Source organism: Vidua chalybeata, chromosome 10 (genome assembly GCF_026979565.1).
Source record: "Vidua chalybeata isolate OUT-0048 chromosome 10, bVidCha1 merged haplotype, whole genome shotgun sequence".
NCBI lineage: Eukaryota > Metazoa > Chordata > Aves > Passeriformes > Viduidae > Vidua > Vidua chalybeata.
The window spans coordinates 14480371-14501697 of NC_071539.1; the positions used below are offsets into that span (position 1 = coordinate 14480371).

Consider the following 21327-nt stretch of genomic DNA (forward strand, 5'->3'; position numbering starts at 1 on the left):
TAAAATACCCAACAGTACAGCTGATGTTTATATGCTCAGTTCAGCACAAGAGTTGCACAGACATCTCCCTGCTCTAAATAACTATTGAAAATGCAGTGGATGAGAAACTCAGTTAATTATTATGCCAGCAACTGGATCACAAAAATAGGAGTATGACTGTGCATATATCAAACCAACATCTGCATTCTAATGAAATGACCATTTTGGAAGAATATTTTGTGGTCATCCAAAATATGAAGTGTTGAGAGACGTTCTGTAAATGTAAAAACACTGAGAAGGTATCCTAGCTTTGGCAGAGCTAGTTTTTCTCTAAATGTGTGGAGTCAAATGCTTAAAAGTACTTGAATATCTTTCATTTTTCTTTTTTTCTTTACTCTCCAGGCCTTGTAATGGGATTAATTATACGATATGTGACAAAATCACCAGATGTTGAAAGTGGGACTGTTTATGAATGTGAAAAACTGAAATCTGGGCCATCCACTCTGCTTATTAATATAACTAACCAGGTCTACGAATATCAATACAAAAGAGAGATCAGCCACCACAATGTCAATGGTCACCAGGGCAATGCAATGCTTCAAAAGGTAAAAGCTATCTTATCTTATTCTTGCTCTAAACTCTGTAAGATATTTATTTTATTTTCATGCTTGAGAGAGGAAAACAAGCTTCAAGATAAAATGAGAGAGAGAGAGAGTCTATTCTGAATTTAGGGTGGAGAAGAAGAACAGTAAAGGAAAGGAAGTGTGGTAGAACCCTGACCATCATTTAGCTCCAAGTTGACTGTGCACTCATAGAATGGTTGCCTGAGCTGTTTCAAATGACAGTCCCAGCTCCTGCAGACACCGAGTTCATTGCAGACACAGCTGTCAACTTGGATTCACTGCCACTAAACCTTTATGAACACCACTGATATCTTTATTTTTTCTGTCTTCAAAGTGACTTGCTTTGGCAGGATAATGCAAGGGGAGGTTACCTCCTGTGGATAGCACAGGAAACTGCAAACTCTAAACATTTTCAAAACACAAACTTGTAAATATGTACACTTAAATTCATCACAGCATTCTCATACATTCTTCCACTCCTGCAGTGGTGCTCAGTAGGGAGACAGCATTGGGGCAATTCAGGTTGGATGCAAAAAGGGAAGTGTCAGAGAAAATTTGCAGTCTTCACAATGTCATGGCCTTTTTTTTTTCCAGTATGTAAAAAAAAAATTATTTTTTAGTGTAGTCTTTCCCTGCGCAAGTAATATTTGCTACTTATAATGTTCACTTTTTTTTATGGCAGCCATTTGAAGAACACTGGAGTGCAGAAGCACTTTTTAAAACCTGGATTTGTGCTCAAAAACATTGTAAATTTACATGAAGCTCCTAAGCCCTTACCAATGTCTTTTTACAATATTGCAATGTATTATTTAGCTTTTTTCCAAGTATTATTATTGTTTGTCTAGCACAGTGATACATGATCCTGTGTATTATACAGTTATTGCTGGGAAAACTTTTAAGTTATGCTTAGAATGTACACTAGGGAGCTCAGCAGAATTAGGATTTAACCATCTGCACTAATTTCTTGCTGATGCAGCACCATTGTGTGCCTGTCTGCTGTTACTGCCAGACTTGCCCTTCTCAGAAAGAACCAGACTGTCAAGGACCATTAGAGTTGTGGTGGGTGGAGACAGGAAAATACTGTGGCAGTCAGACTGATCAGGTTTTGCTGAATCTCCATTCTTTTTTCCTGCTAGTTGGTTGCAGTTGCAGCTTTGTCTTAGCCAAAGTGTGTGTTTCATTTCCAAGGCACGTGTACTATCCATTACATTTGATCCTCTTCATCAGACCTGGTTCTGGAGCTGACTTAGGAGAAAGGAGGAGCAATGACTTGCACAGAAATTTCTCTTGCCCTTACAGGGAACTGCCCAATCTTGTTTCTATAGTCTCACTTTGTTGAAAGGCTCTTGAAGGTCTCAACTGTGAATTTTAGTTCCACTAAATTATTGGAGAGACTTCAGTCTGCCTCGATTTTCACTTGTTTTTCCTTTAAAATTACCTGGCAGATGCCCTCTTGAAAAGAAAATAAATAAAAAAGGAAAGGGGGATGAATTCAGCTGTATTTAGGAGAAAATAACAATGCCTGGCAGCCTTCCTGACTGGCAAAAGCACTAATGTAAAAAACAGAAAGCATGATCACACCACAGTCTGGGTTTTGTACAACTGTAATTCCCTTTTGACTGCACTAAAAGCATTTACTTCGTGCCTTTTATCTGAGAGAATAGATTGTGCCATGACTTACGAACATGTATTCTTCAGAACATGATTTTGAATAATAAAACATGCAGTCAGGATTTCTGATGCCCACAGAAAAGATATTTTAACATATCTGCTGAATTAATTCCAAAATTAACATTTGAGAATGTTAGTTCATAAATGAAGAAAATCCTTTTTTCATCAGGTTTTCAATGATGGTGCCAGCACAGCTAATGTTGTTGCCAGGTTATTTAGTTACATTTTTTAGCTTTATATTTCAAAGTGAGCAGGATGGAAAATAGTCTCAGCTCTCACTTCCTGTTTATCGAATCAAGCTGTCTGTTAGTAAGAAGGCAGAAGTAATTTTGTGGGCAGGTCTTACTCTTTTGAAGGGAAATAATCTAGAATACTGTAGCGTTAAAATATCACTTCATCTGAACAAAGGAGCTGGAAGCCTTTGCACTAATTACCTCCTGTCTCTTAAATGTACTGGTATAATATAGCCCACTGACAGAACACTAAGCAGTACCTGGGCTTATTTAAGTTGGTTTTTTTTTTCCCTCCAGGAATGCTGTAATTTTAAAGAGAATTTTATTCTATTGTATTGAATTGCAATGGTTGAGCAATGTCCTTGACCTTTCTCTGTGCCAGAAGTTGAAGGCCAATATGATCAGTGCACTTCCTCATTCTAGCATTACTTTAAAACTTTTAATGGCTATTTTATAAATCATTTCTTTCAAGGGAAATGTTACCTTAGTTTTGGTGATGTAGGCCTTTTATCACCCTTCTGCACATGGGGAATTGAGGCACAACACTGCTGATGAGTCTTTCCTGAAAGTGACCAGGAGATCATGTCTGAACCAGGAGTTATGTCATGGGACTGTCAAGTTGGACGTCTGGTAGGGCAGCTGCTTTTATGTGTTCCCTGTCATGTAGCACCACTGATTTCCTTCTTGAAGGGATACTTTTCAAGCAGTATTCTGCATCTATAAGCTGTAAGGAACTACACATTTATACTTGCAAAAAAACAACTCAGTATAATCCCACAAATAGTGGAGATGAGCCTGAGATCAGTCCTGATAAGAAGATACAATTAAAACACTATCATATCAAATTAAATGCTACTTTATTTGTTCTTACCCTCTCTTTTGTCCTTCCTAGCAGATGACCTTTGATCCTTCCATCTTCTTCAACATTTTGCTGCCACCCATTATATTTCATGCTGGATACAGTTTGAAGAAGGTACGTGTCTTTTCTTTTTGTGACAGAAGGGTCTGAGTGTGGCTGCTGCTTTGGAGACCCAATAGGCCAGGGACAGAGTAGAGTCAGCTAACAATTTCATTGCCTGGGAAGGACTTGGCAGGAGTGGATTAAAATGAATGATTCATGGCCCTCATTCTGCTCTCTTTCCATCCCTGTGCAAAGATCTGATTCTGCAGTTTATAGCACTTAGGTCTCCCTGTTTTCAGAAGAGACCACTCTGAGTGCTGTGAACTGCAGGCAGGAACAGCCTGTGTTTCAGATCCTGCCTGATCAGGACTTTGTTCAAAGGATGGGGTCATGATACCATTTGCATCAGGTACTTCCAGTGTGAACTTCTGCCATGTGCCTGAAACATTTGGCCAGATACATAAAAAAGAGGGAATTTTGATGGCATTCCACCAGGGGAAAAAAATTAAACACCTTTAAGTCGTAATTTCCAAAATAACTGAGGTAGCCAATATTGCTCCATCTTCTATATGAGAAACGTGTTGTAACAAATGGCATTTCTAGATGTGTTTCTACTTGGTCTGAATGTTTTTTTTAATTTATTATATAACAAAGGACTTTCCTTCAAACTTTCTTCCCCAGAGACATTTTTTTCGTAACTTAGGATCAATTTTAACCTACGCCTTTTTGGGAACTGCCATCTCCTGCATTGTCATAGGGTAAGTGAGTGCCTTCTGCTATTATCGCATGCTTGGTATTTCTTTCAGTTAAAAACTAAACTGTAAAAAGAATTGCAGAGCCTGCATGGTCCATATACTTAGCAACTGGTGTAGCAGATAAAGTAATTCCTTCTCATGGACTGCTGAGATGGAAAAGGTAAAACCTGTGAGTAGCCAAGAACTGTCCCAGGCATTGAGAAAATTGTGTCCTTCATTTTTGGCCTATGATTGGTGTAAGCATGAACACTCCACAGCTTTAACATCTGTCCTGAGAAATAGTACAATTCTCTCAATTGAAATTCCACGCTTCTAACTGGAATTTCTTCTAGAAAAGAGCAGATTTCTAACAGTAAAGGAAGGACTTTAAATCTCACAGGCCATATGAATAGATACCTCATGGCACGTATGTAAAGTAACTGGAGTCAAAGGCTAAGTGAAATTTGTAGTTGAAGATCACATGAAAAAGCCTCAGTCTGGAACCATGTATGAATTGAGCCTGGGTGTGACTAAACAGCTTCTACAGAAAAAGAAGGAAAAAAAGCAGAAAGGCAAAATATTCTGGTTTATTTCCAGACCTGCTTAGGGAAAAGTTTCTAGTTCTGTGTCAAAATTTGCCTAACTAAAGAAAATATTTGCTACTTAGAAATTAATTATATATTTCCAGGCTGACATGGTGTGAAAATTCTGTTTGTCTGTGTGATTAGCTCAATCAAAATTAAACAAATAATTTCAAAATCCTTTTGGACCTTAAAATTTTAAGGTTTTAATCCTATTTATGAACATCACAAAGACACTTCAGCTCTCACATTCTGGGAAAATTCCTGATGCAGGTGCAAACGAATTAGCAGAGTTGGATTCTGCAGTGAGAGAGTCTTTGTGCCTGCCCAGAGCCTTACTGCAAGGAGCAGTGCACTGCTCCCAGTTTAGCCTGAGCATCACTGACATCCCCTGGCATTTCTGTGCTGGGCACTTGCACGGAGACAGCTGAGCTACCTCAGTGTGGATGGTCTGGGGAGGTGATGGAGCAGTGCTGCATGGCAGTGAGTCTTGCTGAGAGGCCTTGCTCGTGCTGGAATTGTGCAGAGTTAAATTGGCAAAGAGTCACAAAACTCTCTGGTGTTCAGGCTTTAGACTAGGAAGCACAATATAATTTGTAGGCCTTATTCGAGAGCCTGGGCTGTAGAACTCTGAAATATATAATTTAATCTCTGCATTATATGGAAAGGTATGTGGAAAAACCTCAGGTATTGTGAGAGTGCTTGCATTTAAAACTGATCAAGGTTCTGTACCTATTCACAGCAGTGTCAAATAATAGAAGCAGTTAATTTTTTTTAATGTCTGTCTTTCCCTTTCTTTATAGTAAAGATGTATGTGCCGCATCAAGGTATAAAGGCCTTACTGACATTATTATGAGATGAAATTTTCTCCTTTAATGTCATTTTAATAATAGTAAAATATATGAATGACCTAAAACTTCAAGTTCAATGATTTTTAAACCATTCTTTTATGGGTATGTCATCATACCTATCTTGATTTCTAATAATCAAGCTTAGTAAGCATAATGCACCAGAGGCATTGTGGCATTCAAAGTTCTGCAAGCCATGGTTGCTCCAAGTGCCAGGAAAATTTAGACTCTGCAATCAAAGTATGATCATCTTCCATGCTGAATACAGAGGAGTGTAAACTCTCAGTGTGGCTATCTCCCCTTCATGTAAAAAAAAACACTAAACATCTTTGGGCTCAGGAAAAAGGATGCCTTCAGCTTCAGACACAAATCTGTAACTACAGGAGGCATTGTGCCATGTGTCCCATTTATTGAAGAGGAAAAGCTTAATCTCATTTTTCTTTCTGAAATTTTGCTTTCCTCAAGAAATGGCACCTCATCACTTCTTGAATTTAACAGCTTGGACAGCTACATCACTCATATTTTTCCCCTGTCTTTATTTGCATTAACATACCTAGGACCCTTGCTCTTACCTGTCTGTGGCAGAGAGCACCCCTAAGACTGAAATTATAAATTCAGTAAAAAAAAAATCTACATCCAAACAATAGTTTGAGCCAAATGGTAGCACATTTCTGAGGTAACAGTGGTTCTGGATCTCAGTAGGACTCTTCCTGTGCTTCCTCTCTCTTGTCTCAGCAATTGAACCTAAACCAAAGCCAGTGGATCTGTGAGACTGCATGAAAGCATTAGGGTTGCCCAGCCCAGTAATGCTTTTAAATATGCATTTGGCTTATGACTCTGACATTGCCCCTTGTAAATGGAAAATGCCACAGCAGCTTTGATAAGTTTGTTAAAATAAACATAATATATTGAATTTAGCCTTTATTCCCAATACTTTCATTCCTGTATCCATGCTATTTTATCTAAAACAGAATAAATGCAGATAGACTCTACTACAAAAACTTCCTATTAGGAACAATTCCTACTAGCAATTCAAAGTTCAAGCCCAAAGTCAGGGATGAAGATCCAAAGGAGACCTTAGGGTAGAGAGTGGTAATCACTGGGCCTTGCACTGTGTTCTTGTACAAGCCCACTGGAACCTCTGCAGAGAAAGCAGCAATATATTCAGAGCAGGGCTTGTGTGAATGTGAAGCATGTTTGCATAATGCACATGTCAAGATAAGGAGGAGACAATGACTGCATGAAGAAGAAAGATGATATGAAAACTTTACTGAAGGGAATGAAAAGTAAGCCCTAAAATAAAAATATGTCCTAAGAGAGAAAGGGTGAAGAACTAGTTGCTGTTACAAAAAAAAAAGACAGAACCCTGAGGTACTTCTAGGTTTCATTGCTGTAGACAAATATTTTGTGCACAGGTATGATTAAACTTGTGCTTTCTTCTCATTATATGAGCACAGCACACACATAGGCAGTACCTCAACATCCCCAGGCTCAAGCTCTGTGTGTCTGCAGCCTCTCACTGGGGCTGTGCTCCTGCTGCCTGAGTTACAGAGCTCTGTGTGAATCCCTCTGGGGCTCCCTGAAGTGGCAGTGCACAGCCTCTAACAAAGAAGGACCAGACCTCTCTTTGTCAACCAGAAACAGCTGGGAAATATCATTAATGAAGAACAGAAACATCATTTGGATTTGCTGCAACTCTTAGAGTGCTAAAACGTTGCCATGGAACACACGGATACAATGGTGCCTGTCTGCTCTTTGTGAATCTTTGCTTTTGTGTGAAAGGCCTCAAGAAAGAGGAGCTGTGTGGAATTTGAGTGAAAAGGCTATAATCAGATATTCCCACTGAGGGTAGGGGAAGGAGTAAGAGAGATTGATTTTTTTAGTGAAGATTGTGCCAAAACGTACTTGCTTTCAGCTAAGTACTGCTCTAAGGAATGCCATCCCATATTGGCTGTAAGACTGTCCTCAGCCACTTAACAGACATGAAAGACATAAAGCTTTCCCAGTACAGTGCACAAATTATGCCCTTCACACCAAATCCTACTAGCAAGGATCCATGCAGAGAGATCCCATGAGGGAAAGGGGAAATTCCCCCTCTCCAAGCCCTGTTTTAACTGCAGAATTGCTGAAGTGGTCCCCTTCATAGTGAACAGAGTCTGCTGTCTCCAGGTCTGCATGACATAAAATCATAGAAGATCCAGTCCTTCTACAAATCTTTTCTCTGTCAGTGGTTCCAGCTTCCTATCTTCTTAAGAGTAGTGTGGAATAACCACTGAGACAGCTCTCTCTTCCTGAGAAAAACCATACAGGCTGAGTCTCTCAGGGCAGGCAGTCTTTTGCTGTAGGAGACTTCTTGAGTTTCATGGACTCAGAGAATAACTTTGGTTGGAAGCAATATCTGGATGTCTGTAGTCATCCAGAACTCAGATATCTGTTCCAACCTTAACCACCCTCACTACAAACAACTCAAAAAACTCAAATAATAAAGAGTGTCTTTCTGTTTATCCAGTTGGAATTTCCCTTGCTTCACCTTGTAACTTTTGCCTCCCATCCTTTCCCTTTGCAGCTTTCAGAAGGGGGCTTCATGTCCTCTGTACCCACCTGAAGATAGCACTTAGCTCCACTCCCACCTACATGAGGAAGCTCAGCTTCTGTCTCTTCTCACACGCCACAGCCCTCGAGTTATCTTGGTGGTTCTCTGTCCCCTCTCTGTCTTCCCTGCACTGCAGTCCAAGATTAAACACTCTATTCCACATGTCACCTCCACGTGCCAACAAAAGACTTAATGGCTTCTCTTGGTTTGTCACTGTGCCTCCATGAATACAATGTGGTTTGCAGTCATAGTTGCTCTTGTGAAGTCCCATTCTGATTTGTGCTCCATTTCATATCCTCCAGTGTGGATGTGACAGCCTGGTCAGAGAGTGAGAAAACTAGATAAGTTTTCCCAGAACCGACTTGTGAGACTTTAGAGAGTTAAAAATAAACAATGATAGCTTATTATTATAAACAACCCACAGGTGTTGTTTTCCTAGTCTCTGTTTTCCTGTTTTTCTCAAAAATTGTTTATAAGAAAAGCATTTTGTTAATTAGCCAGTCAGGTGAAATGTATTGATTAATTGACCAATCTAGTCTAGCTATAGCAGAACAATGTATAAAAAGAGAGAATTCAAAGTACAGCAACTATGCTGTGCAAACCAGCCTTCTGGTGAGTCTGTGTTGTTTCTTCCTCAACAGCGACACTCCAGGGGTTTTCTGCATATACTTGTGTAGCCAGCCATGCTTCTGTGGGACTGCTGCATAGGGTTGTTCTGCTTCCCCATAGGTACCTCACTATTAGCTGTGTATTATGACCATTGTAAGCTGAAGCACCCCAGAGCTGATGCTACCCAGCCAGTGCATGAAAACGGGGCTGCTGAAGTACTACATGAACATCTGCCCCCTCTTGCCTTTTTTTACTTTTTTAGGAAGAAGCAGGGAGAAGGACCTAATGTTAACTTCTGCAAGGAACAGTGTTCTCTTCCCTTAGATTCTATTTTTAATAAACTGTGCCGGAGTGGATCTTCCAGAATTGATGTCTGTCATAGATATTTTCTATTTTGAAAATGGAAGAGCACTTAAGTATTTGGAAAAATCTTGACACTGTGATAACAACCTATCAGAGCAACATATTGAGTGGCAGAGGGTGTAGAACTATTTGCATTCTTCCCTCTCTTGAAATCCTTCTGACTTCTTTGCTCAGCATTCTCAGTGGCAGCCAGGGCCAAGATGCCTATGCATGTGAGCACTGAGATCATTAAGTTGGTCTTATCCGTGATTTTTTATTTGGTTTCACTTGGGTTGTCTCGAATTGCAATGCCAAAACCACATTTTCAATATTCAGAATGCACCATGTTTGCAGTCACTTACTCATATTTTTCCAGCCTGTCTACTACGTTTGGCAAGGCCTGATTTTTCTGGAATTTAAAGCTCTCTGAGTGTGCAACTCAAATAACAAATGTATTTACAGAAAACGTCCGCCAAGTTTGATCTGTCTTTGTGGCTGCAGTGAGAATTTTGCAGTGAGAATAAAGCTGAGACAAAAAAAAAATGGGGTTTGGATCAGAAAAAGTAGAGTAATTGTCGTCTTGAGCAAGTGAAGTTACGAAATGCAAATAACTGATAATAGTGGTGTTAGGAAAAACCATTCCAGGATGATCCCTGTTTTAAGAGGAAAGATGTTGGTGTTTTTATTAGCTGCTCAGTTTGCACAGCCTTCTCTGGCTGAGAGACAGGACTTCTCCATATTTCAACAGGAGCCACAGGCAGTTAGTTTGGCTTGATTCATTCAAGTACATCTGTGAGCACATGGATGCTGGATTTACAGTAACCGTGTCAAATCACTTCATGGCAATCAGTGCTCAAAATTCAAGTTCTAATTTAAAAACCCTCACAGAATTAAAGATTTCTTTTGTGTATCTGTGTTTAACTGCAGTGACTAACAGTTTGGACAAAGTCTCGTCTGACATTTAAATTCAAGCGTGAAGAATAAGCCATCATATTTGATTCTCACCGGCACTCAAGAATCCTTTCCATTGCCATTCCTCACCATTCTACAAATGAATACTCAAATGCTGTCCACATATGATCACTAAATGTTGAGACTATAATAATACAACTTAATAAATATAATTAATATAATATCATACAATGTAATTAACATATACTTTCTAAATTCTCTCTTTTATAATCTGAATCTTAGATGGTTTTTACTTGAAAACCAGAATAATTTTTTTGTTATATGTATATACACATATACATACATAAGTAACAATTTTTAAAAGAGAGAAAGGAGTATCAAGAATATCAAATACCAATACAGATATTTTTGTTGATCATGAGATTAGATTTTCCATCATAACTTTCTGTGAAAGCATTCTCCATTCAAATGTCTGTGATATAAAGATTCCACCATCACATGAAATTTTTTTTCTTCACTCTTAACTGTACTGCTACAGCAGTCCCTCTTTGTGTCTTCTAAAGAAGGATGGCTTGGGCTGAATTAATAACATTGTTGCTCAAGTGCAGCACCAGCAAGGAACGTTCAACCTTCCTTTACACAGTTTACCTGGGTGAGATCATCCTGACATAACTGTCCAGTCAGAGATTTACCTCTGTCACTGTTATACCTGCCCAAACATTATTCTAAAAGTGAGGAGACATGTACCCAAAAGCTTCAGCAGGCAGTAGTTGTGGTTACTGAGCTCTGCAAGACTGGGAGTATTTTTCTATTTTCATAAGTATTTTGGGCTAGAGGGGAGTTTAGTGAGGTTATGGGTGTGTTTATTACTTTCTGCCGGGAGCTTAATGGAATATACAAATGGGGTCTGCTGATAGGGAGCAGTACTGGCCTTATAATCTGGCTGTTCTTTCTCACTGGAGGGCTATGGATAGACTTTACAGCTTGGAAATGGAACACTTGTACCTATGTGCTCCAGCAGAGCAAAGCCAAATGTTGTTTGGTTTGAATTTACTGTGCGGTGCTGTGGGATTCTTCTGGATTTTGGAACTGTTTCTGCAAGGGAAAATGGGGCCAGGTTAAGGGTAACAAAAAACAAAATCTCTGTTACAGAGCTCTCCATAAACTAAGCAAATACCTTTACATGGATTATCTGCTGCTGTACCAGCTAAGCTCTTGCCTTCCAGGTGATAACTTTTGTATTAATTTAGGCTTAATTCACGTACAAGTAATATTTTTTTCCTAATTAAAATACTCTTTTGCACTGCATCTTCCTATCAAATGACACATAAAAAACCCCCAAGTCCATCTTTCCTCCACACACCACTTGTAAATAGCAAATACTTAACCTCCCCACAAGCAAGAATAAAAGCTTTCTTTTTGGTACAAACAGAAACTGGTGAGGGGGAGTGTTAAAGTATCTTAGTGCTGTAGAAATTAACTGAGGGAGAAAGAGGGAAAATTATACATAGACCACTTTCCCTCCACAGTGGTAAAAGCCCCTGAACATCAGATGTCTGACTTCAATAATGTCTAACAATATTTTGAGGCCAGATATTTAGCCTATGAGTGGAAATAAAGAGAAAATGAGTAAGAAAACATTCACTGAATGTAGTATAACTGTTGTAAGAGTACAGTGCCTGTGCTGGTACCCCTTTTGGAGGTTATGGCTGCTTCCATGTCCCATCTTGGAGGGAATGCAGGCATTTTCTTTCACTCATGAGACAGTATTGCCCCAGTTTTGCATTGACTTGAGGAAACTCAACAGAGATGATTTAGCTGAAAAATCAAGCTAAGTCTCTCCAGATTTCTCCCAAGGCAGATGAACACCGATCCCCAGCAGGAAAAGAACTGGTATTTAGTTGTTAATGTGCAGCTCAGCTGCCCAAAGCAGTAGCTTTGATTCTTTGGTCAGTCCAAATCTGAGGTAATTCCATTGCAGTCTGTGGAGTTGCCACCTGCAACTCAGAGCTGCAGTTGCAAGGGGTAGTTGCTGCTTCTCACTTTTGTTCAAAGGTGCGTGGTGAATCCAAAATGGGTTTGTAAAGTGTAAGTTTAGAGAAGCTTGAAAATATACACCCACTGTGATACTTGGGTTGGGGAATTCTGCACAGGAAGTAGAGAGGGAAGAGGCTTCCTCATAGCCATAACTCAGAGAGTTCTGGCAGGTCTAAAAGTTACAAAGTATTTTAAAATGCACTTTCTGTTTGTATGACATGTGAAATTATGGATAAGAAGCTGGATTAAATCAAGACACTGATATAAAATAGTGTTTCCCAGACCACTGCCACCACACAGAGTGGAAAGTTCTTCCAAGAGTACTTTGATGCCTTCAAGTATGTGGCTGCAAGTTCAGCCAGAATTTGTCGCTATTTCGCAATAAGCATCTGACATTGTTTACTGCAGCAGAGCTGATCATGCAAAAAACAGTTCTTCTTCTCATAAACAGATGTGCCAAGCAGCAGGATGTAATTATTTGTATCATCCAGAAGAACCCCTCAGCATACAAAGGAAATAAATGCATGGCAGGGAACACCAAAGGTGTGGGGCTGCAGAGACAAACAGAACCTGGAATAGCAGGAGATTAAGTTAAAATTAAAAGTATGTTTAATTTGGTATTTGATACCCAGCAGGTTCTCCAGGAATCCATCAAAGAATTTAAATTGTGCTCTTCTGAAAAACATGCAAATGACACTTGTTGTAAAACAGGCTAAACACTCAAGTCCAGATATTTCCCAAGAAGAAACCCTATCCTGGAAGGAAGAGTTTGTTTGTGTGGGTTTTGTTTGGTTTTTTTGTGGGTTTTTTACAAAGTGTCTTCCCAATTGCCTTGAATGTCAAAGCTTTAACTGCAGGAATGAATACTCTTGAATAGAGCTCCTTGTGTCTTCTTCCCTGATATTCATGCATCCTTTAAGAATGAACATGCAGTGTAGCTTCCAAAGATTGCCAGTCTCCTATGTCTCTGGCTATAGATCATCCATACACCTGTACAAAAAAGCTTCCTTGGCTGAAGCATCATGTGCAGTCTTAAGTTTGCAAGCCTGCTCTTGCAGTCTCCACAATGACTTTCAGGGAAAACATCTTTACAGAGCTGGTGAAATGGAAGATATGCATCCCTTATGGCCTCTTATCCTGAAATCCACTGCCTTTCTCAGTACATCCTCTCTTTCCAGAACAAATCAGGTTACAGAGCAGAGGAAAGCAGAGGGAGGTGCATTGACTCCGATGTGTTAGTTCATTTTCCACCTCTTACAGTATTTTTCCATACTGCATGAGAAACCTGCACACCAAGCCTATAACTGGGGAAGGCATCTCCAGCCCTGGCTGGGCACTGCTCCAGGCCATAAATACCTGTATGGCTTTCCTAGGTAGTGAGCCAGGCCACGTTTCCTTCTGAGTCAAAATAGGCAACTGCATGCCCTCTATCAGGAGCACATGGGCTTGTGAATTGTTTGCAAAATGCATCAAGCTGCCTCATGATGAAAGGTGCAACAGAAATTTAAAACAGAGGAGGAAAAACCTATTCCACTACAGTAGCATGGAGCTACCTGCAACCTGCAGTCTCTTCAAACTGACACGTTTACTCTTAGATCAAATGCTGAGCAACACTGGGAAGCGTACAGGCAGCAAGTAGCTCATTGGAGCAGGAAGAGAGGGGGTGACTGACACCTCCTGCCTGTTACCTTGAAAAATTCATAATACAGCAGCTCAAAGGATGCTTTGTTCTCCCACCCACCACCATTTTACATACTCCGCTTCTGAGCCAGCTGATCAAATGGTGTTCTTGTATCTGACAAGTCTTTTAAGGAGCACAACTGGTTTTGGCCTGAAATGTTCTGTAAACACTCCCGTTTTCATGATGGCCCTGGGACAGATGCTGCATTCACTGGAGACAGAACCTACAAAAGCTGGTCTGGTCAGGTAACCAGATCCTACACAGTGAGAGGCAGATGACGTTTAAATAGTACACAGAGCTTTCCTTCTGATTATTAAGGTGACAATAAATCATATAAGGTGTGGCCCGAGCCTTGGTTCTCCTTAAAATACTGATTGTCTAAGAACCCCATTACATTTGACTCCATATTCCATACCTTTGACAATGATGATAACTTGCAGCAAGTTCAGTGGATGGCCACCAAGATGGACAGGGGCTGAGACCTTGCCCCATAAAGAAGAAACTGAAGAAACTAAGCTCATTTAGCCTAAGTAAGAGGGGCTTTGAGGGGAGATTACCAAGAAAGAAAAGCCAGGCTCTTCACAGCAGTACATGGTGAGAGGACAAAATTGACAGACATAAACTGTATTTTATAAAGGTTTGACTTGATATAAGCAAAAGCTTTTTCTTCATGAGGACACTCAAGCATCAGAACAGGTTGTCCAGAGATGCTGGATGTGTAATCTCCATGCTTGGAGTTTTCACAACCTTAGTGGCTAAAGCCCTAACTACTCTGGTTTGGGCTCATAGCTGAACCTTGCTTCGAGTAGGAATTTTGACTAGAGACATCCTCTGATCCCTTCTAACACAAGTTAGTCTAAATTCTATGTTGCTGTCAATAGCAAACCTTACAGCAGAACGTATGCTGCCCCTAGTTCATCTCTTTCAGCCTTTTTCTACTTTAATTTTTCTGCCACTTTTTCTGATTCAATTTCCTTGGTCTCCATCACCCCCTACCCAACGCTTAGCTTGCAGGATATTTTTATTTCTCCTCACCTTTTGTTAAAATATGGAATCTGCAATAAAAAAGGTCTTTCTGAAGAAAAGTTAGGATTATTTCACTTCCTTCTGAAGCAAGTACTTTATGCATGAAGATGGCTCTTAAAATGCTAATTAACCTCAATTCTTAGTCAGCTACATACCTTAAAAAGCAAAAAAAGAAAAATCACTTTCCTTTCTGTAATACACTGATTGGGCACTTCCTTGCTCTTTGCTTCCCCCCAGCTAACCACTCTCCAGCTGAAGCTGAGCAGCAACCAAAATTGAAATGTGAAAGGACCACGGCTGCCACTTCTTTTTGACCTCTCCTTTATTGAGAGCATGGGTGCTTTTATCTCTGATATGGTTTTTATGTGCACACTGAAAATTTTGAGCAGGATGATGTCATTGTAGAAAAAACCAAAAAAACCCCTCTTGATCTGCAAAAAGACAATAAGTAACAGCAAAACCTCTGCAACAAGAATTTAAGGTCATATATAGGCACAGCAACTGACCCAGAGATGCCTTTTCATAGCCTTGTTGATGTATGAGAGGGTTGTTTTTCTTCAGACTTCAAATGAAAAATCCAAATTATTTTTTAATTGCTCACATTCCCTTCTTCCATCCTTACTACCCACTCATTGATGAAAACAAGGAAAGATCTGATTTTCTAATGAATAGGAATTATTTTCAGAGTTCTGTTTGCCTATTTTATTTAACCCAAGTGGGACTGCACATGAAAACATTAGATGTGTTCCCTGTGAATGATCTCCTTTTATTGGATTTGGGAGGGGAAAGAGTGAGTGTTTATGTAACCTCAATGAAAAGTAAGTGTCATAAAATGAAAGTAAGGAAGAGGGGAATATATCTGAAGTTGTTCTCTCTAGCAAATCATGCCATGTGGTTTATGCAGTTGCCCTCTGTTGTTTATTGGGATGTGAATACAGCTGATTTCAGTTTCTTGCCCTATGAAAATTTCAGTTTCTTGCCCTTTGAATAACATTCAGAGTGAAATTGCTCTTCACCACTCTTTTGTCACACTCAGCAAATGATTTAGGATAGAATTTACCTTAGGTCCAATCCCCTGACGTAAACAAGGCTTACTTCAAAAGCTGGAGCAGGTTATGTGGAGCCTGCTGGTCACATTTTAGATGCATCGCAGTGTCCATCTCTGAGGAGCAGCATTAGTGTCCAAGTGCAGCTGGCTTTCAAACCAGTGGTCATTACTTTCCCAGCCCAGCAGGAGGGAGGCTGTGCCACCTTCCAAGTCTTTCCCAGATGGGTGGCTTAATCAGCTTTCAGTAATCTTCCTATGAAAGTTGTCTTGTCTGGCACATACAGAAATCCATGGTTTGTGCTAAAGCATAACACAGTAGCTGTCTAACCTGCCTGCTACTCAGACTTTCTCATTCAAAGATGTTAAAACAGCTTTTAAGCTGGGCTTGATATCTAGGAAGCAGAACATTGATCTCACTGTAGCTGTGGAGAAACGCACTGGCTGCCAGATTTCAGGTGTGACTGTTCAGCGGTGTCAGCGACAGCTGGGAAACAACTCAGCCCCTGCCCTGCCCTGCCCTGCCGCGGGCTGTGCTGCAGGCACAGGTGCTGAAAAGCATCTTTTGCCCTCAAGAACTCAGGTGTCAGAGGGAGAACAGCCTCAGAGAGGCTGGCACCGCCGAGCACTACCGGAGCCAGAAGCCTTATCGATGTAGCTGGGATACTCGGGATCCGCTTTCCTGTCCTAATCCCATTTCGGCACCTTTCCAAAGCACCCTCAGTTGCGGCCAAAGGCTCATTTGTGTCTGATCCCCCATCAGACCGGTGCAAGAGCTTCACTTCTGCTTTCGTTCAGACTCCGAATGGTCCCGTTCCGCTGTTAATCGCAGTTGAACGCGCAGCACGCGTGACTGGCGCTGTGCAGTTTTAACTCCTTCCGCCGTCAGACCCGAACCGTCGGCTTTGCTTCCCACGCGCCAGAGGGGGGAGAAAAAAACTCATCCCGACTACTTTTAGAACAAACAAACGACGAGCGAAGGAGCAGGCCAGGCCCGGCGCCGCCGTGCTCGCGGCCGAGCAGCGGCCCGGCTGCCCGCAGTGCCCGCAGCAGCCACCGGGCGGCGCCCGCGCTCCGCCCTCGGGCGGCCGGGCCCGCAGCCAAGGGAGCGGCCGGGCCGGGCCGAGCTGGGTTGGATTGGGTTAGGCCGGGCCGGGCCGAGCTGGGTTGGATTGGGTTAGGCCGGGCCGGGCCGAGCTGAGCTGGGCCGGGTTGGATTGGGTTAGGCCGGGCCGGGCCGAGCTGAGCTGGGCCGGGTTGGATTGGGTTAGGCCGGGCCGGGCCGAACTGGGTTGGATTGCGTTGGGCCGAGCTGAGCTGGGCCGGGTTGGATTGGGTTAGGCCGAGCCGGGCCGGGCCGAGCTGGGCCGGGCTGGGTTGGATTGGGTTAGGCCGGGCCGAGCTGGGCCGGGCCGGGTTGGATTGGGTTAGGCCGGGGGCACTGCAGGAACCGTGCTGGGTGAGGACACCGGGTTCATCGCCAGCAAAACTGCATTCATCGCCAGGGGCTCCTATTCAGGGCTTCTCTAGGCTGGTCCTGGGGACACCAGGCCACATGGGGGCCTAGTCTGGGACGTCCAGGTCCAGCATGTGCTCCTGTTCCAGACCAGGAGGAGCCAGCGCCAGCTCTCTTGTCTGTCTTGTGGCAGAACAGCTTCCAAAAGTCTGCAGCAGCATCAGCCAGGACTCTCCCTTCTCTTTTCTCAGACTTTGAGCACGGGTTGTACTGGGTTTACTACAAGTTACCAAACAAGCGTCATCCTTTACTTGTCAGTTTCCCAACACTGATCTACCCAGGGGTTCTGAATAATAAAATAAATGAAACTATTCTGATGAACAATTATTAGAAAACTAGGGATGTCTTGGGGATACAACAGAGTTTCTTAGCTAAAATTGTTGTCCAGTCTGCAAAATTACTGGAATCTTAATAATCAGTCTGATTTTCAAAAGTTTTCATGTAGTTTTCTAAGTAGGGATTTAGTTTTGGAGTTGCGACACAACGATTTAAGGACATCACTAACAAAGTTACACAATTTGTGGGAACACTTGGAAAACTGGAAGTGACTCAGAAGCCTGCAGGAGTTGTTAGGATGCCCTTCTAGTAAAAGGAATAAACTGCAAAACCCATTACAGTTGCAACCTCTCACTGGCAAATTGCAGCCTCATTAGTAATCTTGGCAAGATGACGGGGGTTTTACATTACTGATCCTCTTGTTAGCCCCTCAAGTGTGCCACTGAAGCGCTCTTTCGGGAGCAGTTTGTGAAAGTGAATGTTGTAAATATATTGCCTTTATAGGCAAACAGACGCTCTCTGTCTTTGGGGCCATCAAACTGGCACATTCACGAACTCACAACTCACTTACAAATAAATAGGAAGAGAAGGTAGTAGTTAAACCTGCCAAAAATTAGGATCTAATGATAATTGTAAGCACATAAATTTTGTTGTATTTTCCCAGTGAGCCAAGACACATGCAGTAATATAAAGTAGCTTCCTTTCCTCTCAAAACTCCCTCGTTAATGGTGTGGACGTTCTAGATAACTTATAACTCTTCCATATGCAAGGATGACATATATATATATAATTTTTTTTTTTTAATTGAAAATAAGAATTATCTATCAACAACAGTGACTGACTGAAATGCACTAACATTACTGTAGGGCAATAGCAGTTGTTCTCAGGCAGGCAGTAGGGGGTCCTGTTCAGGTACTCCACCAAGACAAGAAATTTATGTAATTAGGAATCCGTCTGTCACTGCTGTCTCCAAGCACTCCCTCGGTGTCCCTCACAGCACAGTCTGGCTGACAGCATGAGGTGATGCATGTAGTCAAGGAACGTCATTATCTCTCCACTGTGCCTCAGTTTTTCTCGTAGATTCTTTAAACCTGGCTGTTCTCCCATTAAACTGACCTGGGAGCTGCAGAGCATCCAAGCAGACTCCTTCCACTTCAGTAGAGCACTGGTAGCAGTTTAACACATTTCCCAATAATTGCCCATAAATGCACCATGAAGGACAAACAGTTGCACAAAGCTTCTCAGATAATACTCTCCCTGATTACAGAGTCTCAGGAGGGCTTTTGTGCCAAGGAGAAAATGCCACCCCTTGAGGTTAGCTCCTCGTGGGCTGTAAACAAAGGTGTCCATAGCCACAGTTCAAAACTTTTTCTCCTCTCTGTTCTTCCTCTTCTCATTACTGGCCCTTGTGTGGCTTCTGTTTTGAAAGAATTAATTATTCAAGCTGTCTACATGTCTTTTTTCAACAATAACTAGCCCCATTGTGTTACAAGGACAAAAACCTTTAGTAACAGCCAGGACAGATGGCTGAAGCCCGGCAACACATTTCAGAGGAGTGCCACACCTCTGTGTTATCAAACCTGGCTTTATTTGCAAACCTCCTTATCTTTGATATTTTAATTATTGTGCTACTCTTGACGATATTCTTGTTGCACAAAAACATCATATTGAATTATTTTTTAGTGCCTCGTTAAGACAAAAAAAAACTGGGAAACATGATCCAGATGCAAACTAAAAGCTGAACAATCCAAAGAATACAAACTATGTAATTTAATAAAAATCTTGTTCAAGGACTTATTTATCTTTTGCCGAGTTTTTAACATGTCGGGGATGGAAACGCTGCAGTATTATTCAGCAAATATCCCTGCTGGAATACTTTTTTCTTGCAATAGTGATACTATGTAAGCTGTGCTATCTCGAGGGAATTGTGTAACAGTGCAGTGCCAAGATGCTGTGCTGAGGTATCTGTGCCTTCATACTTCCTTTCCTGCAGGGTTTTCTGCCTCTAAAAATATGTCTGAGTTGCTTTCTCGCACTTCTTTCATCTGTTTGATCATTATATGCTAACCCATTATTAATTTCCTCTTGCTGTCCCGTTTTGAAAGCCTCATGTATGATTTCCAGTTGATAAAATTGCCATTGGGATGCCCTTGCTCTCCCTTTAGCATTGATCGCCATCACTCATGAACAGATGCTGGGGAGGCAGATGATCTTTCAAATGTAGCAAGGAAGACTGGGAGGGGAACGCCTGGAGGCAGATTCAAGCACTTAGAAGGATGAGTGGTGTTAGTTTGCTTCAGGGAGGGAGGGCAGCAAGAGCTGAACATCAAAGTGCAATGGAAATGTAAAATCCTTAGTTCTGTGATTCCTCCTTTCATCTGTGCTTTTTCTCCTGGCAAGGTGTTGCAGGCAGTTCTGCTTTCTGTGCCACCGAATAGACTCAAGCTTCAGTGAATGTAAATGGAGCCCCTGGACCAGTTTTTTTATCCTTCAGAAGTTCTAACACTCTCTGAAATTAATTTCAGATTGGATATTTTCAATCAGCAAAAGCAGGCACAAACAGTCTTTCTAGGACAAGCAAGGCACAGGTGTTCTTCAGACTCAAGTTGCAACAAGATGGGAAAGAGCAGGAAAATTGGGAATAATCCATCCTAGGGGACACCTTAGGCCAGTTCAAGCCATACAGTGCATGGTGGTGCCAGACTGGCATCTGGGACCAGCTTTGGTGCAGGATCCTGCCTGTCCCATGGACACCATGTCTCACCCCAAATAGGGGGTGGCAAATACAGGCTCAGTGTGCAGGGACTCCCCCAGCCTGGGTTCCACGGCCAGGCCAGGATCCCACAGGCACTGCCCACCCCGGGGCTCCCTCAGCCTGTGAGTGGGATCCAGATGTGTCCCCTGACCTGGCTGCTGGTGCTGCTGCTTGGCTGCAGCCAGCTCTGCTGTGCCCACTCAGCTACAGACCAAACATTGCTATCGTTGGCCCCTTGTTCAGCCCAAGTGAGTGGTGCCTCCGGTTTGGGGATGTGAGTAAATCTGTAACATCTCCATCAGTGCTCCCATGGACCAGTGATTTTGTACATGAGAGACTGCCCTGAAATAAAAAAGGCTGCACGTATAAAAAACACCTGAACCAAACTATGAAATGTATAATATAAAGTTAACACAGCAAGAACTCCAAACTGAAGGAAGTGGAGATCTTAAGACCAGTTTTTAAAGCTTTGTCAAGAAAATCCAGAAATAACTACTAACTTAATTACCTGGAGTTATACCAACAGGCAGCATAAAACAATGCTTAGTGATTTCTGAAGCACTCTTAAGTTTTGTGAATAGACCCAAATTCTTTTCCATGTGTGAAGGCCTGGCCTGATTTAAGAAGGACTCCTCAAATGTGGCATGAGCAGTATCTGATGAACTGAGGTTCAACCTATAGAAAAGCTGCTACTGGCAAGCATTTTGAGTAATCAGTTATCCATATGAGATTAAAGGGGAAAAAATACTTCTGCAACTTACAGCTTACAGTGAGGTCTAAACAGACCCTCTGTTAAACCGTTTTTGTGCCAGGCTGACCCTGCTGACCCACCAAAGCTCCTCCGTCCCTGCTCTCCTCAGCTGGACAGGGCAGAGAAAATACAATGAAAAGCTCTTGGGTCGAGATAAGGGCAGGGAGAGATCACTCACCAGTTACTTTCAGGGCAAAAGAAACACAACTTGAAG

The 21327-nt window shown here is 41.9% G+C and overlaps 1 protein-coding gene across 1 annotated transcript in view; it reads left to right on the forward strand.

The window, feature by feature from the left end:
* SLC9A9 (solute carrier family 9 member A9) overlaps positions 1 to 21327 on the forward strand; it is a 182598-nt gene that overhangs the window by 7850 nt on the left and 153421 nt on the right. Inside the window, exons 3-5 of the mRNA XM_053951725.1 lie at positions 382 to 584; positions 3402 to 3479; positions 4089 to 4165. Of these exons, the coding sequence (XP_053807700.1) occupies positions 382 to 584; positions 3402 to 3479; positions 4089 to 4165 (358 nt within the window). The remainder of the gene's footprint in view (positions 1 to 381; positions 585 to 3401; positions 3480 to 4088; positions 4166 to 21327) is intronic.